The sequence below is a fragment of the Papaver somniferum genome, chromosome 6, assembly GCF_003573695.1.
Source record: "Papaver somniferum cultivar HN1 chromosome 6, ASM357369v1, whole genome shotgun sequence".
In the NCBI taxonomy this organism is placed as follows: domain Eukaryota; kingdom Viridiplantae; phylum Streptophyta; class Magnoliopsida; order Ranunculales; family Papaveraceae; genus Papaver; species Papaver somniferum.
Genome location: NC_039363.1, coordinates 179171000 through 179186491, shown reverse-complemented (window position 1 = coordinate 179186491; position 15492 = coordinate 179171000). Strand labels below are relative to the sequence as shown.

Sequence of the window (15492 nt, the reverse complement as noted above, 5' to 3'; positions counted from 1 at the left end):
CTTGGGTTTGTATCGTACTTCAATAACGGAATCTGATAAGAGTAAGAGGCAAGTACAAGAATTGTTGGAACAAGGGATGATAATACCAAGTTGCTCTCCATGTGGATCCCCGGTTTTATTAGTGCCTAAGAAAGATGGAGGGTGGCGAATGTGTGTGGATTATCGAGCTCTAAATAATATTATTACAATCAAGAATCGACATCCTCTATCATAAATTGATGATCTTCTCGATCAACTAGGAAAAGCTTTATTTTTCACTAAACTTGATCTAAAGTGTTGTTACCATCAAGTTCTAATTAAAGAATAAAACACGTGGAAAACAACTTTCAAAACCCGTCAAGGGTTATTTGAATGGCTTGTTATGCCCTTTGGGTTGTGCAATGCGCCAGCAATTTTTATGCGTTTGATGAACGAGGTACTTCGCCCCTTTATCGATGATTTTGTTAATATTGTTTAACTAGATGATATCTTAATTTTCAGCAAAACATGGGAAAAACACTTAATACACATTGGAAAGTGTTACTAGTATTAAACAATAACTCTTTAAGATTAAATGGAAAGAAGTGTGAGCTTGGACGACAAGAATTGGTTTACCTCGAATTTAATCGGGGGAGGATATATTAAGGTCGACCCAGGGAAAGTTGCTGCCATATCTACATGTCCCACGCCTAAAACAGTTACAGAAGTTCGGAGTTTCTTAGGATCTTATCAATATCTGCCAGAGTTTATCCGCCATTTTTCTCAGCTTGCAGCACCATTACATGACTTGACTAAAGCGAATACATTTTTCAAATGAGAACCAAAGCATGGAAATTCTTTTCAATTATTGAAAAAGAAAATTTCTGAGGCTCCGGTATTAGCGTTGCCAAATCTACAAAGACATTTTGAAGTAGAGACAAATGCGTCTAATTATGCTTTAGGAGCAATTTTATTCCAAGGTGGAAAGCCTGTCGCCTAATCATTCTGAGATGTTTAATGGGCCAGTTCTAAACTATCCTACTTGCGATAAAGAACTTTATGATATGCATCAAACCATAAAAACATTGGAGATCATATTTACTAGGAAGGAGGTTATCGTCCATACTGATCATATGTCGTTGTAATATTTACAAACTCAGTCCAAGTTATAACAAGCTCGTCATATGAAATGGGCATCGTACTTGCAACAATTCAACATTGTAATTTAATATAAACAATGGGTAACTAATAAGCTGGCCGATATGTTATCTAGACCACCCACTAATGTAGCTCTGTCAGTGGCAATGCAAATACAACCACTACTACCGAACGAGTATGCTCAAGGGTACGAGTGTGATGAATACTTCAAGGAAGTATATGAAAAACTAAATCAAGGACAACCAAGTGAATTTCGATTAACATATGGGTTGGTGTACAAATGAACAACCTTGTGTATACCTCAAGAAGGAGATCAGATCCAATGGATTAGAGAAGCTCATACTTCTCGTGTAGCTAGTCATTTTGGAATAGATAAGACTTTATTAAATCTCAAACGATATGTATATTAGCCGAAGATGCATCTTGATGTTTCTAAGTACATTCATGGATGTGTACTGTGCATACTTCGAAACCGTCCAATCGGAATAGAGGACTGTATATACCCTTACAAGTTCCTACCAGACCATGGGAAAGCATCTCTATGGAATTTCTAGGTGGATTACCAACAAATCAATCAGGAAATAACTACTTATTCGTTCTGGTGGATCGTTTTGATTAGTAAGATGATTAACTTGATATTGTTAGAGCATTACTCAATTAAACTCACCAAGCGTTGGTATGTCAAGTTTAATTGTCATATTTTAGTATAAAACTCGTCTAGAGTCGCCTGATTAAATACTAGAGTCAACTTCGATTAGGTTAGACTAGAAAGTCTGAGAATGTTGAGACATACACGTATTACTCCAAAGATCTAAGGAATATGAAGAAGTAACGAACTACAACGACGACATCATCCTTCCTCTTGAGGTTAGTACTATTGACTTGAATTGTTTCATTCCTGACGTATCTTTCAAGTCGTGCTATATTAAAAACATAACTGTGAAGCTGTATATACTGTACATATTGTATAATACTATAGTGATGTGACATGATCATAATACTATATATGATCATAGTATAATGAAATTAGAATACGAAGTATAACTCTTATCTTTTGAACTTCGGAGATATGACATCAACATAATCTTGTATATATTGTGATGATATGTGAATGGGTTATGATGAAGATTTCATCCTAGGAAACGATGTTTTACATTTGTTTAAAGGAAGTACATTGATTAACTTGTTTTGTGAATCGAAAGGGAAATCATATGCTTATTGGTCCGGATGTTCGCTACAAATCTTTAGATGACCAATATGTGTGAGATGGTAGAACCAGTCTTAACTTAGGTTATGTATCTTGGTATAACTAATCACAATGCCTGACTTACGATTTGGTATGCTGGTTTTTGTTAATTGGTGTAACCGATCTTAAGTAATCACCATGTGATGGTATGATCGATCCTTGTAATTGGTGTGACCGATCCTAATAATTGGTGTGAATGATCATGTGTCTGTGTGACCGATCCTTGTAATTGGAGTAACCGGTCCTGGTAACTGGTGTGACTGATCACAAGTAATACCATGTGTAGATGGAGCCGATCCTTGTAACTGGTGTAACCGATCCTAGTAACTGGTATGACCGATCACAAGTATTTCCATATTTAGGTATAACCGATCCTAGTGATTGGTAGAACCGATTGAACCCATGTATGTGATTTGGTATTTAATCAATCGCATAGTAGTCTTGGAAAAAAAGTGAATCAATTCTAAACTTGCTTGAAAATGCGGTATAAACGATTCCAAGAATGCAAATCCATGTAAATTTGAAATAAGGATTTGCAGTGAAAAGATGTCAACATAATTTGAACACGAGTAGCAACTCTTATCATTTATTGTTCAAAGATATTCGTTATTACCCAAGGTGATCATGTGGCGAAATAAATTAGGAATCTTTTAATTAAGGTTTTTGGTTTTATATGCTTTAATTACCAGCAATTAATGCATATCTCTAGAGAATAAAAATTAGTAATGCGCATTTACTAATTGGAGATTTTCGATTGAGAGATTTCGTAAATATTAAACAAAGTATTTATTGGAATTTGGAAAACCGAACGGGGCATTGATTGCATATCTTGAGAATAATTTCGGTTTTGGAAATTCTTTGGTGTCTAAACATCTTTGGTGTATAAATACCTAAGTTTTCATTTCTATCAAACTATCCTAATATCCAGGCAAACTTCATTATTTGTTATTTCTGGTGGAACCGCTCTAATTGGAGAGGAAAGTATCCTAATTAGGTGAAATCTCTTACGACCGCACGTTCAAAGACTTCTGTGGGATCAAGAAGCTCTATGAGTACCATTGGTGGGAAGGTAGATAGTTGCAGTGTTATTAGTTTTTGATTGATTTGATTGAATAATGGTTGTTGAAACTTTGATTACACCTAGTTTTTTTATGCTTGAGAATCTTCTCTTGTGATATATGATTCACTCAAACTAGATCGAAGTATCGACGGGATCTTTAGAATTGTTATTAGACCTAAAGAAATCTTGTGAAAATCCATTGTTAAGAGACTCCGTTCAGTGTGTGATTGGTCACAAGAGACTCAAGTGGTGTTGTGTAGGTTATTGAAGATTAAAGAAGATTTGAAGACGAAGAAGATTTCTTGTTGGTTTTCGTATCTTGTGAATTGTGTGCGCAAACCTTGATCGGCTGTGATCCAACTAGAATCATATTTATTCAATTGATTAGTTGTGTGATATCGGCATTCTCAGTATATATCTTTGAGATTTATTTTGATTGAGTGTGAATCTATACTTGACTATTTTGGTAGTTAAAGTTAGATTGATCTAACCGGACAAAGGATTTTATTAGATTAAATGGAAGAACCTTTGTTAACGACTCATCTAAATCTTTAACAAGATTGATTAGAGTGGTTAACAAATAGATTCTTCCTTTGTTGTTTGGAATACGATCCAAAGGACTTGTTATTCACGTGTGTGACTCTAGAAGTCGAAGGAGCGGGAATACTGATAGAACTAAATAGCTAGGGGTAGTCTGCTTGGTCTCAATAATATGAAGGTTGTATTAGATTTTGTATAGCGGCTTAATTATGAGAGTATTCAAAACTGGACTAGGTCCCGGGGTTTTTCTGCATTTGCGGTTTTCTCGTTAACAAAATCTTGTGGTGTCTTTTACTTTGATTTCTGCGTTATAATTGTTAACTATAATAAAGTAAAATTTACATATACGTTAACTCCGCATTACTTGATAGTGATCCTATAGAGTTTGGTTAAGTCCGAACTTATTATCAAGTAACACACTTTGTTGTCGTATTGTCTCGATCTTGTATCCATAGTCAATCACACAAGTTATCTTGTTGTTGTATTGTCTCGATATCGTATCCTTAGACAATCACACGAAGTGTTAACCGAATTTTCGTATTGTCTCGACTCTGTCCATAGACGATCACATTCGGTATAGGACTTATAGGTTGAAACAAATAGATTGTGGTGTATTTGGGTGCCCTCGTCTTTTCAATTGGTATCAGAACAAGCAAACACGAAAAGATCTAACAATCTGTGTTTGGTGCGATCCAACCTATAAGAATTGAATCTATGTCTGTTACTATGTCCTACTACAAATTTGGATCTTTGTGCTTATTTTGACGCCGACTGGGCTAGATGTCCTGATTATCGTCGTTCTACTAGTGGGTATTGTATATTTTTTGGAAACACTCTTATCTCTTAGAGTGCTATGAAGGAGACAAAAACTAGCAAAATCAAGTACAAAAGCTGAATATAAAGCTCTTGCGGCTGCCACTGCAGAACTTATATGGATCCAGTCCTTACTGAACGAGCTAGGAATCCATACTAATACACCCGTATTCTGGTGTGATAACCTTAGAGCTACATATCTTACTGCTAATCCGATTTTTCATGCTCGTACGAAGCACATCGAGATTGACTATCATTTAGTTCGTGAACGGGTTGCTCGTCGTCAACTTCAGGTTCGTTTCATCTCTACCAAGGATCAACTGACTGATATTTTGACTAAGTGTATGGGTTTCCAGCTCCATGCTGATCTTCGTTACAAGCTGACCGTCAGAATGCTCAACTTGCGGGGGCGTGTTAAGGTTACATGATGAGCATGTTAATGCTCACACGCTAACTGTAACTTCAAGACAAAGTACTTCCATAATTGTATTGTTTGGAATGTGTCTTTGTATACAAACTAATTCCCTGCACCAGAATTTTGTTGTCTGTACAGAAAGTTGCATCAAAACTCACAGAATCGGAGAAGTTTAGATCCTGATTCAGATACTAGAATTGTCAGGCACTGTTGCCCGTAGGATGTTTTTCCAAACCAGGGATGGATGTTTTTACAGACCAGGCATGAGTTTATTTCTCCCTGATCTTGCTATCTCTTTTCTGTTTTTCTGTAACGAGAATGAGGTTCACAGGGTTTGGAATTATGTGCAAAGATAACACTGCATCTATATTTCAGTCTGACCCATATAACCATAACTATATGAGAATGCAAGGTTGTCTGGTGCACCGCAAAAGGCAAAAACAAGCAAAACCATATTTTTTCCTACGCAATTAAGTAAAATTTACCTCAGTAGTCTAAAATTAAAAAACAATACATATATGTACAGCAAGTAATGGCCGTGAGCTACTGAGCTTACCACTTACCAGGCCATTTTTAAATTTCAAAAGAAAGTAATTATGAATGTCTAACGAAGATTCGAACATTCTAACTGATTATGATGGCAAGTCTACTTTTAACTAAGGTTGAACAAATGAGCCTAGCCTGAAATAATCAGCCGTCAACCTAAAGAAAGTACGAGCTGCTCCTGCTCACATACCAGTTTGAGCCACCATCCAAAAAGCAGACCTAAAGAAACTACAAGCTAGTCCTTCGTAATTCTAGCTTTTTCTCATTGCCAACATATGTACCGGAGTTGAGTCCTACTAAGGTCTTAATGTATGTCTCCACTACAGGGTCTTCCGGGAAACCATGTATCTTCAGAGATCTAGCTGTTTCAAGATCAGGGTCATATGCAATCAATCCAACACCCTCTTCCACCCTTGGTCCAACTTCAAGTAGGATCTCACCATTTCGTAAAGTTTGAATCGGCCTTACGTAGTACACGCCAGCTATTTGTGCAGTAATCTTGAAATGCTCACTCCACTTGTTATCATCCATCATTGTCCACATATCAACGTGATCGTTTTGATGCGTGCATATATCAGGATCCTCCTCCATGTGATTCTCACGAAGTAGGCAAAGTTTTCCTTCCCAAATGCCCAAATCTAACATGAAAGGGTCCTCCTCATATTTATACTCATTGTCATCTTCATCCTCATCCACGTCTGAATTGTTAATGTAAGGTAATGGCACATCATGGAATGTCTCATCAGATATATCAAAACCAACAAGAACCTTAGGTAAGCAAGTATCATCAGTAGCAGTAGCAATCCAATGAAGAACACCATTAAGAAAAAACCCACAATTTAAACATCCCGAGAAATCATATGGAATGATACCAAGATTCTTCCATGAATTTGAAGCTAATGAGTAAACACTAGCTTCGAAAACTTCATCAGTTTCCTCGAAACTCACAATTCTTAATACCTTATAATCATCATTCTTGCAATCAAAACCAAACCCATGTGCAATAAAATAAAAAGATTCGGAGTCGGCTGAAGGTTTTGGTACTTGTTTATATTCTCGGGTAGCTGGGTTCCAAATGCACATACTTCTAGGAAATGGTTTTATGCAAACCAACCCATTACAAGTACCTAGAGTCATGGGTACACATCCTGGGGACATCAATGGATAATCAATATTAAGAGCATGACCTACAAATGGTGATGATGTTGATGATAGAACATCGTTATCTATAGAAAAGATATAAGGTTGTGTAGGGATACTATCATCCGTTTTCTTTTTGGTAGCCAAGATGTTGAAGTTGTTCACGAGGTTAGCATGGTTGAGATGATTTTTAATGAAATTAGGGTTTCGAAATAGGTGATACCAGTACTTGGAAACACACTTGAATCTTGAACTTGATTTAACATCTAACCTTGTTAGTATATTCTCTATGATTTCCTCTGGTAAGAAGCTTGACATTCTCTCCTCCTCATCCTTCCTATAATTTGACAATAGAGTTGAAGAGTTGGTGCTTTTCATAAAAATGGAATTTGGTGGGAGGTTTTTGATTTTGGTGGGTGCTCAACTACCCACACCTTTATCCTTCACTTTATTATTGCGTAGAGGCTAATATTGATTGCGTAGAGGCTCTGACTTCTTCCCAAAGAAGCAGAGTCACGAAATTTCGGTAACCTGATTGATAAAGAAAGAACACAAAAAATGAAACACCAAAACCAGCGGTAACACTATAAAATGTTTGAAGGCATTTTTCGCATTGCTTTAGATTCAGTCATAAACAACTGGAATGCAGTGGTGGGAAAAAGATTGCAAGGCTGATCCTTGAACTGTACTATTTGCTGCCGCAGCAGCAGCATAAATAAATTATTGTACAGTTGCATTTTTCATGTCCTGCATATCCAGTTAAACCAAAATAATCCATGAGTTGGTATCTGACTACACGTACACCTTCAGATTTATAAACAGTGAGGATGAGGAAGCGCAAGTGATCCCTTCAGTTTCTTTCACGCAGACCTCAGCATCATGACCAAAACGCTTTTATAGAGAGTAAATGTCTGATTAGATTTTTAGAACTTAAGATACAGAAAAAATGACAAATTCTGAAACCAACTGCATATATTCGGAGTCCTATTGGTAGTGGTCTAATTCTACATATAGCCTATGCTGCCTGCCTGCATCCCATACTGGTTCACTTCTTTGTTATTTATCTCCTTCAAAAATAATATTAACCAGTCTCTAATCTTTCCAGCAACCAATGAAACATCCTCTTCCCCAACCGAATTTTCTGCTACAGTACTTTTAACTGGTCCCTATCAAATCCACAATTCCACCATTTTTCTGTACCAGAATATATCATATGTACAGAAATATACATTGAAATCAGATACTAGAATTGTTTAGCACTGTTGCCATAGGATGTCTTCCCATACCAAGGATGAGTTTATTTCTCCCTGCTATGATCTTTGTGCTCATTCTTTGTATAATTAATGAGAATGAGGTTCACTGAGTTTGGTATTATGTGCAAAGACAACACTGTGTCTATACCTCCATATGAACCAAATAACCTTAAATACATGGGACTGACGTTGTTTGGTGCAGGGAAAAAACAAAAACAAGCAAAAACATTTTTTAAATGCAATTTAGTAAAATTTACTTCAGTAGTCTATGTAACGATAATTCATGGTAACTAAGCTAGTACCAGTAAATGAATACCAGAATAAAAGTAGCACCATTTTTCTATATTCCCAGGCAAATAAAGCGTGAAGTCGATATCCTAACCTTTTATTGTAAATATCAAACATAAGTTTCAAATTTCCTGTATCTCCGCTCAGATGAATAAGGATTAAGCCCTCCAAATGGTAACAGCAGTATCATACAACAACAACAACAACAAATACAACAACCAAGCCTTAAGTCCCAAACAAGTTGGGGTAGGCAAGAAATGAAACCCATGTCGAAGTTACCAATACCTTAAACAGAATACGCATACTCAGGAAAAATGATATCAACAATTTGAGTTTGATAATCATGACATAATAAACTACACTACAGAGAGTCAAAGGGGAAAATTTGCCTCAATTCAGGCCTTTATGGGTGAACTAACATCCACCCATAAGTAACTGAATAAATAATTTTACTCTAGGTATTACCCAACCTTTTTCTACAGCATTGATACTTATAAACATTGTTGGCAAAGGTCCAATCTAACAGATAATTGCTTAATCAGCTGACCTCGAGAAACTACAAGCTAACGATCTGTGAGCCACGATACAAAGTAATTTGACTGCTTCTTTTATGAGTCACGAGGTAAACACAAACAAACAGATGATAGCTTAATAAGACGGGACCCTTCTCAAGTAAATAGAAGTAAACATATGTGTCGCTTGGTTTGTACATATAATCTCATGGGAAAGTTTCAAACACCAACAAATAATTGCTTAACATGGAAGGACTTTATTCGAGTTTATAGAAGAAAGTATATGTGATGCTTGGTTAGTACATTTACTTGCATGCAAAAGTTCCCAACCCTAACAGATAATTGCTTAATGAAAGAGAATCTTACTCGAGTTGCTAAAATAAAATATATGTGATGCTTGGATTGTGAGAATTCATTCCCATATGAAAGTTCGAAACACTAATAAAAAAAATACTTAAAGAAAGCAGATATATATATATAATGCTAGGTTTCCACGTTCAGTCCCTTACGAAAGTTTCAAATACTAAAACAGTAAAGTGCGTAGAAACTACTTTGTTCGGAATTTACCCAAAATGTCGTTGTATCACTACCGTGCAGCTGAAATCAAATTGGTTTTTCGATTATCCACTGCTAAATACAGCAAATTATCGCCCGTGATGAACCATTTCTGCTTCAATTTCTTTAGCGCAAAAAGATAAAAAAGATTGACACCATCTCGTTCAACCATATCTTCCTCCCCTCTTATCTACTCTCTAACTTTCTTGGTTCATAAGTCCAGATCACCATCAGCCATTATTATCTGTTTCTTTTCTTACTTTTTATTCTACTTGTTTATGCTCAACATAAGTACCGGAGTTTAGTGCTACTAAGGTCTCAATATAAGTCTCCACTTCAGAGTCGGCTGGAAAACCATGTATATTCAGAGCTCTAGATCTTTCAAGCTTAGGGTCATATGACAGTAAACACATTCCCTCTTCCACCATTGCTCCACTTTGAAATAGGATCTCACCATTCGGTAAAGTTATAACTGGCCTTTCATAATACATATCTGTCATCTGTGCAGTAATCTTGAAATGCTTGCTCCACTTGTTATCCATCATTATCCACACATCAATGTGGTCGTTTTGGTGTGTGCATATATTAGGATCCTCCATGTGATTCGTATGAAGCAGGCAAAGTTTCCCTTCCCAAACGCCCAATTCTGATATGAAAGGGTTCTCAACTGAACTGTTGTTAGGTAATGGCACATGATGAAATGTCTCATTAGAAATATTATAACAAACAATAACACCAGACAGTAGCAACCCAATGAAGAACACCATTAAGAAGAATCCCATTAGTTTTACTGAATGAGAGATCATAAGGAACGAAACCAAGTATTTTCCATGAATTTGATCTTAAGGAGTAAACCCTAGCTTCAGAAACTTTAGCTACTTCAACATCCACCATCCTTAACACCTTATAATCATCATTCTTGCAATCAAACCCAAACCCATATAGAAATCTATAATCTGCTCCTTTCATGTCAGCAGAAGGATACCCAATTAGGGCTTTTGGTAGTGTTTTATATTCTCTAGTAGCCGGGTTCCAAATGAAAATACTTTCAGAAGATGATTCTATGCAAACCAAGCCATTACAAGAACCGAGAATTTCAGGCACATATTCTGGGGACATACACGGATAATCAATCTCAAGAGCATGACCTAAAAATGGTGATGATGTTGATGACAGTACATTATTATCCTCTGGTAACCTTGACATTCTTCTTCCTTCCTCTTCTTCTGCTCTTCCCTGCAAGGCTGCAACTCTAGGTCTTTTTATGAGTTAACCGAGGATTATTTTAACCTTATAGTTTGATTGTCGTCGCCAAATAAAAAACGGTTCATTTCCGCTCCGTCCACCCCGTTGTCTTGTAGGCAGGCACCTTATGTGTGTTGAATTTCTATTCCTACAAACTGCGGAAACTTTGAAGTTACCCAGCGAATGTTTATGTTCCTAGCGTTTTTAGGGGCCACCCAAAAAAGGAATTAGGGCCAACAATAAAAGAAAATAGGGTCATCCAAATCTAAATTGAGTCACCCTTTATCTTTTTTTTCGCAATGGCCAAATTGCCCTTCAATAAGCTGAAGTTAAACAAGAATTCGGTAGTTAGTGCACATTTAGTTATTGTTAGCAGAATTATTTTAAGTTTTCTTTTTGTTTTCTTTTTTTGTTTTTTTTTTTTTCGTTCTACCATAATCGGTAGTAAATTATGTTGATTTAACTTCCGAATATATAGGGTCCCAAAAATGAGATTTTTCCAAAATTCTTCAATTTTCGAATTTTGGTACTACCCTAATCGGTAGTAAAACTTCCGAATGAATATTGGCCCCAAAATGAAATTTTGTCAAAATCTTTTAATTTTTTAACTTTGGTACTACCACAATCGGTAGTAAATTATGTTACTTTAATCTCCGAATATATTTAATTTTCGCATTTTGGTACTACCATAATCGATAGTAAATTTAGCTTCCGAATGTATACTGGTCCCGAAATGAGTTTTTGAAAAAAAAACCTTGATTTTTCAAATTTTGGAATCATAACAATCGGAAGTAAGGTAAGTGAACTTCTCTTCCGATTATATAGTGGCATTTTGAAATGAGAATTACCATATTCGGTAGTATTTTAAGTTAATTAAACTTCCAATTATATACAGGCCCTAAAATGAGTTTTTGAAAAAAAAAATTTAATTTTTTGAATTTAGGGATTATAACAATTCGAAGTAAGGTAAGTGAACTTAACTTCTGATTATATTATATAGTGGCCTTTTGAGAATTGTCATATTCGGTAGTATTTTAAGTTAATTAAACTTCCGAATATATACTGGCCCCAATATGAGTTTTTGAAAAAAAAATTTTGAATTTTGAATTTTGGTACTACCATAATCGGTAGTAATTGTGTTCATTATCTACCGATTGTGTTTAATTTTTAGAAAATTTGAATTTTTTGAATCAAGAATAATCGGTAGATAACAATCATTTTATCTTCCGATTCTGGTCGATGTTCATCATTTATTAAGAACATGATCCATTTCGTCAAAGACAACGTATTGAACACGTGTAGCCGGGTAATGTCTTAAAGACAACGTATTGAACACGTGACTCACTCTGTTTTCCAAAGTTTTGCCTTGTTGTTGTTGCGGAGATATGGGGAGCTCGTCCGTTTCGTCAAAGCAATCACTTCCATTATAACGGAGCTAAGTATCAATAACTTTTGTTTATTTGATTTTTCCTTGTTTTTGATTATTGCACCTAACAATCTTAAGACATTAACATTTGTAATAATCATGGATGTTAATTGTGGAGTGAAAAAAAAAACGATTTTTTGGTCAGCTGTAGAGTTTCGAATTTATCTCTTAACCTAGAAGGAATTTTATTGAACCCTTTTAACGTAACGTAGAAGACATCCCCATAATTAACCACACAAAATTTCAGAATTTTTGGAGTGGTAAAAGTATTTTTTCATATTTTACAAAACAGAGAAACGTTCCTGAAAAATTCTGATGAGCAGAAATTTTTTGTTGACTAAACTAGTTTTTATGGGGTAACCATGAGTTTTTTTATATGATGATTCAAACGAAGTTTGTAAATCTAGATGTTATCTTCAAAACTCATATTTTGTTTTCCGATTCGGAACTAAGGTTTGTGAGATGTGGTGTATTATGTGATTGGAAATTACTGTGTCCGTTGTCAGAGTATAAACCAAGATTGTGACTTGAAATTGAAAAGGGACATGGCTACCAGGCGCATGCGTGGATGAACACAAGTCTTCCAAAGCTGAAAAAGGCGAGAACATCAAACACAACTCTAAGTCTAGTCTGCATAAGAAAGGTATGTTTCGTAAAACTGCATCTGACATTACTTTAATTAAGGATTATTGTTATGTTTGTAAAATTCCTGGCCACACGGCAGTAAATTGTAGACAACATAAAAACCTTAATAAGTAGAAATTTAATGCGAATTTAGTTGAAACAAACTAGAACGAGTTCAGTGGAATGATGTCATAAGTTATTTTAATAACCAATATGAGATACCGGTAGGTGGATTATGGAGTCACTAAGCATGTTTGTTGAAATAGAGACCTGTTCACCTCCTATCAGAGGATAGGGGATATCAAGAAACTCTATATGAGTAACTCATCTACGATAGAGGTTGCATAAAAGGGAAAGGTCGAGCAGAAGCTCATATCTGTAATATTCTCACATTGAATGAAGTTTTCATGTTCCGAGCACATACAAGAATCTTATATCTTGTTCTGTTGAAGATGGTGAAATACTTAAGATATTAATTGAATCTGGAAAACTTGTCGTACCTAAGGGCAGTGATTTTTAAGGCAATAGTTACAAGACTTAGGGTCTATATAAGCTTAACGGAAAAAAATATGATGAAGTGGTTGATTCTTGTGTTTTATTTTGTGTGATTGAATCTTTTGCATGGTAAACTTGGAACCGTAAAGTTATAAGTCAATGCATAAATTGAAGAGCGTAGGCCGCATATCCAAATTTAGTTTGGATATTGAACACAAAAGTTAAATCTTCGTAGAATCGAAATATGCTATAAAACCTTTCAGTTAGACCTAGTTGACATGAAATCAACCCAAACTAAGGTGGTAAAAGGTGGTTTATAACTTTCATAGATGATTGTACGAGGTACTATCTTGTATACTTACTTAGAGGTAAGGATGATTCCTTAGAAGCCTTAAGAGTATAAACTTGAAATTGAAAGCGAAGTATATGTTACCACTAAAAGGGTTAGTTCTGAACGTGATGGCAAGTATGAAATTCTTATAGGAGAACTTGTTAAATGGCATTATTCATGAGATCACACCTCTTTATTTACCATTGTCTAATGGTATAGTTGAACGTAAGAACAGAACCATTAAGGAGATGATTTATGCCATGTTGTTTAAAGGACAACCGCAAACTTATGGGGGGAGGTCGTCCTCTAATTTTGTTATATCATGAATAGAGTAACCTTTAAAGGATCAGATAAAAATCCATATGATTATGGAAAGATAGAAAACCTTTTTATGCATACGTCAAAGTGCGAGGGTGTTTAGATAAGGTTTCTTGAGTACCCTACTGCATATAGTTTTTTGGTTTTGAGTTCTGCTTTTTCTGACTTTGGTATGAATACTTTTATGGAGTCTAGATATGTTGAGTTCTTTGAACATGTTTATTTTGAAACATGTATCTTCTTAGGGATATGTTGTTGATCCCATAGATGTCTTTTCAACTAGTCAGAATTTACCTTCAAAGGAAGATGGAGTAGAGTTTGTCCTAAGAGAAGTAAAAGGATTAGAACTCAGACTTCTTATGGACCTGACTTCATAATATGCGTAGCTTAGTCTGAGTTCCAGATTCGTAAAGAAGCCATAAAATTTACTGAAACCCCATTATGGTAAGAAGCTTCATTTAGTGAGATGGACTCAGTCTGCCAGAACCAAACTTGGGAGCTTATTAAGTTACCTCCAGGGAGTAAGACCATGGGATGTAAATGAGAATTTAAGAGGAAATGTAAGGTAGATGGAACTATGGAAAAAATATGAGGCTAGGTTGATAGTTAAAGGCGATAAACTATAAGAAGGTGTAGATTTCCTTAATTCTTATTCACATGTGACGAGAATTACTTCCGTTGAGATGCTAATTGTTATTGCTGCCGTAAACAACTTAGAGATACATCAGATGGATGTTAAGACAACTTTTTCTAAAACCGTGAATTAGATAAAAAAATTTACATAGACCAGCCTAAGGACTTTGTACTGAAAGTTTGTGAAGACAAAGTTTGTAAGTTGAACAAATATTTATATGATTTTTTAAATAAGGACATAAACAGTGACATGAAAAATTTGATCATGTGATATTGAGTAGTGGATTTAAGTTAATAAATCTGACAAGTATATTTACAGTAAACTTGTTAAGGATGCATGTGTGATTGTATGCTTGTATGTTGATGATAATCTTATTATAGGGTTGCACAACGGGTAGGGTGGGTAGGATATGGCCTATTTCGCCACTCTACCCGTTTAATGGCGGGTAAGAAAAATTTACCCGCCACCCTACCCGCCGTTAAACGGGTAGGATCCTACCCAACCCACCAAATGGCGGGTAGGGTGGGTGGCGGGTATAACCGTTTTTTTTTCTTGGAATCTGGACCTTCTGGTTACTATCTTGACTATATATAGAAAAAATGCTTCCTAAAAATAAAATAAAAATAAAAATTCTTGCCACTGCAAAACAAAAGCCAGCCGATCTAAATATGTACCCGATGGTACTGCCAATCTAACTAGGTAAAAATGAACAAACAAAAAAATCTTGCTAAGTGCACAAAGCCATTTGTAGTCTCAAGAAACAAAAGTTCTATTCTTTTCAAAATCAGCGATGAATCCTAGCATAATTCCATGTTCTTCACGTAACCTTGTTCTTCATATGACCTTATTCAATCATCATCTACGATGATGGAATAAGTACTAAGATCACTAAATAAATCTGCATAACAGATAAAGCCAATCAACGTAAAAATCTC

The 15492-nt window shown here is 35.5% G+C and overlaps 1 protein-coding gene across 1 annotated transcript; it reads right to left on the bottom strand.

Moving 5' to 3' along the window:
* Nucleotides 1–10201: 10201 nt before the first annotated feature.
* LOC113291918 (F-box/kelch-repeat protein At3g06240-like) lies at nucleotides 10202–10690 on the bottom strand. Its single transcript, XM_026541400.1, has one exon. The coding sequence runs from the start codon at nucleotides 10688–10690 to the stop codon at nucleotides 10202–10204; it is 489 nt and encodes a 162-aa protein (XP_026397185.1).
* Nucleotides 10691–15492: the final 4802 nt, after the last annotated feature.

What these genes read in the sequence shown, in the direction of transcription:
- LOC113291918 (XM_026541400.1), bottom strand. Translation starts at nt 10,690, where the DNA reads ATGTCAAGGTTACCAGAGGATAATAATGTACTGTCATCAACATCATCA.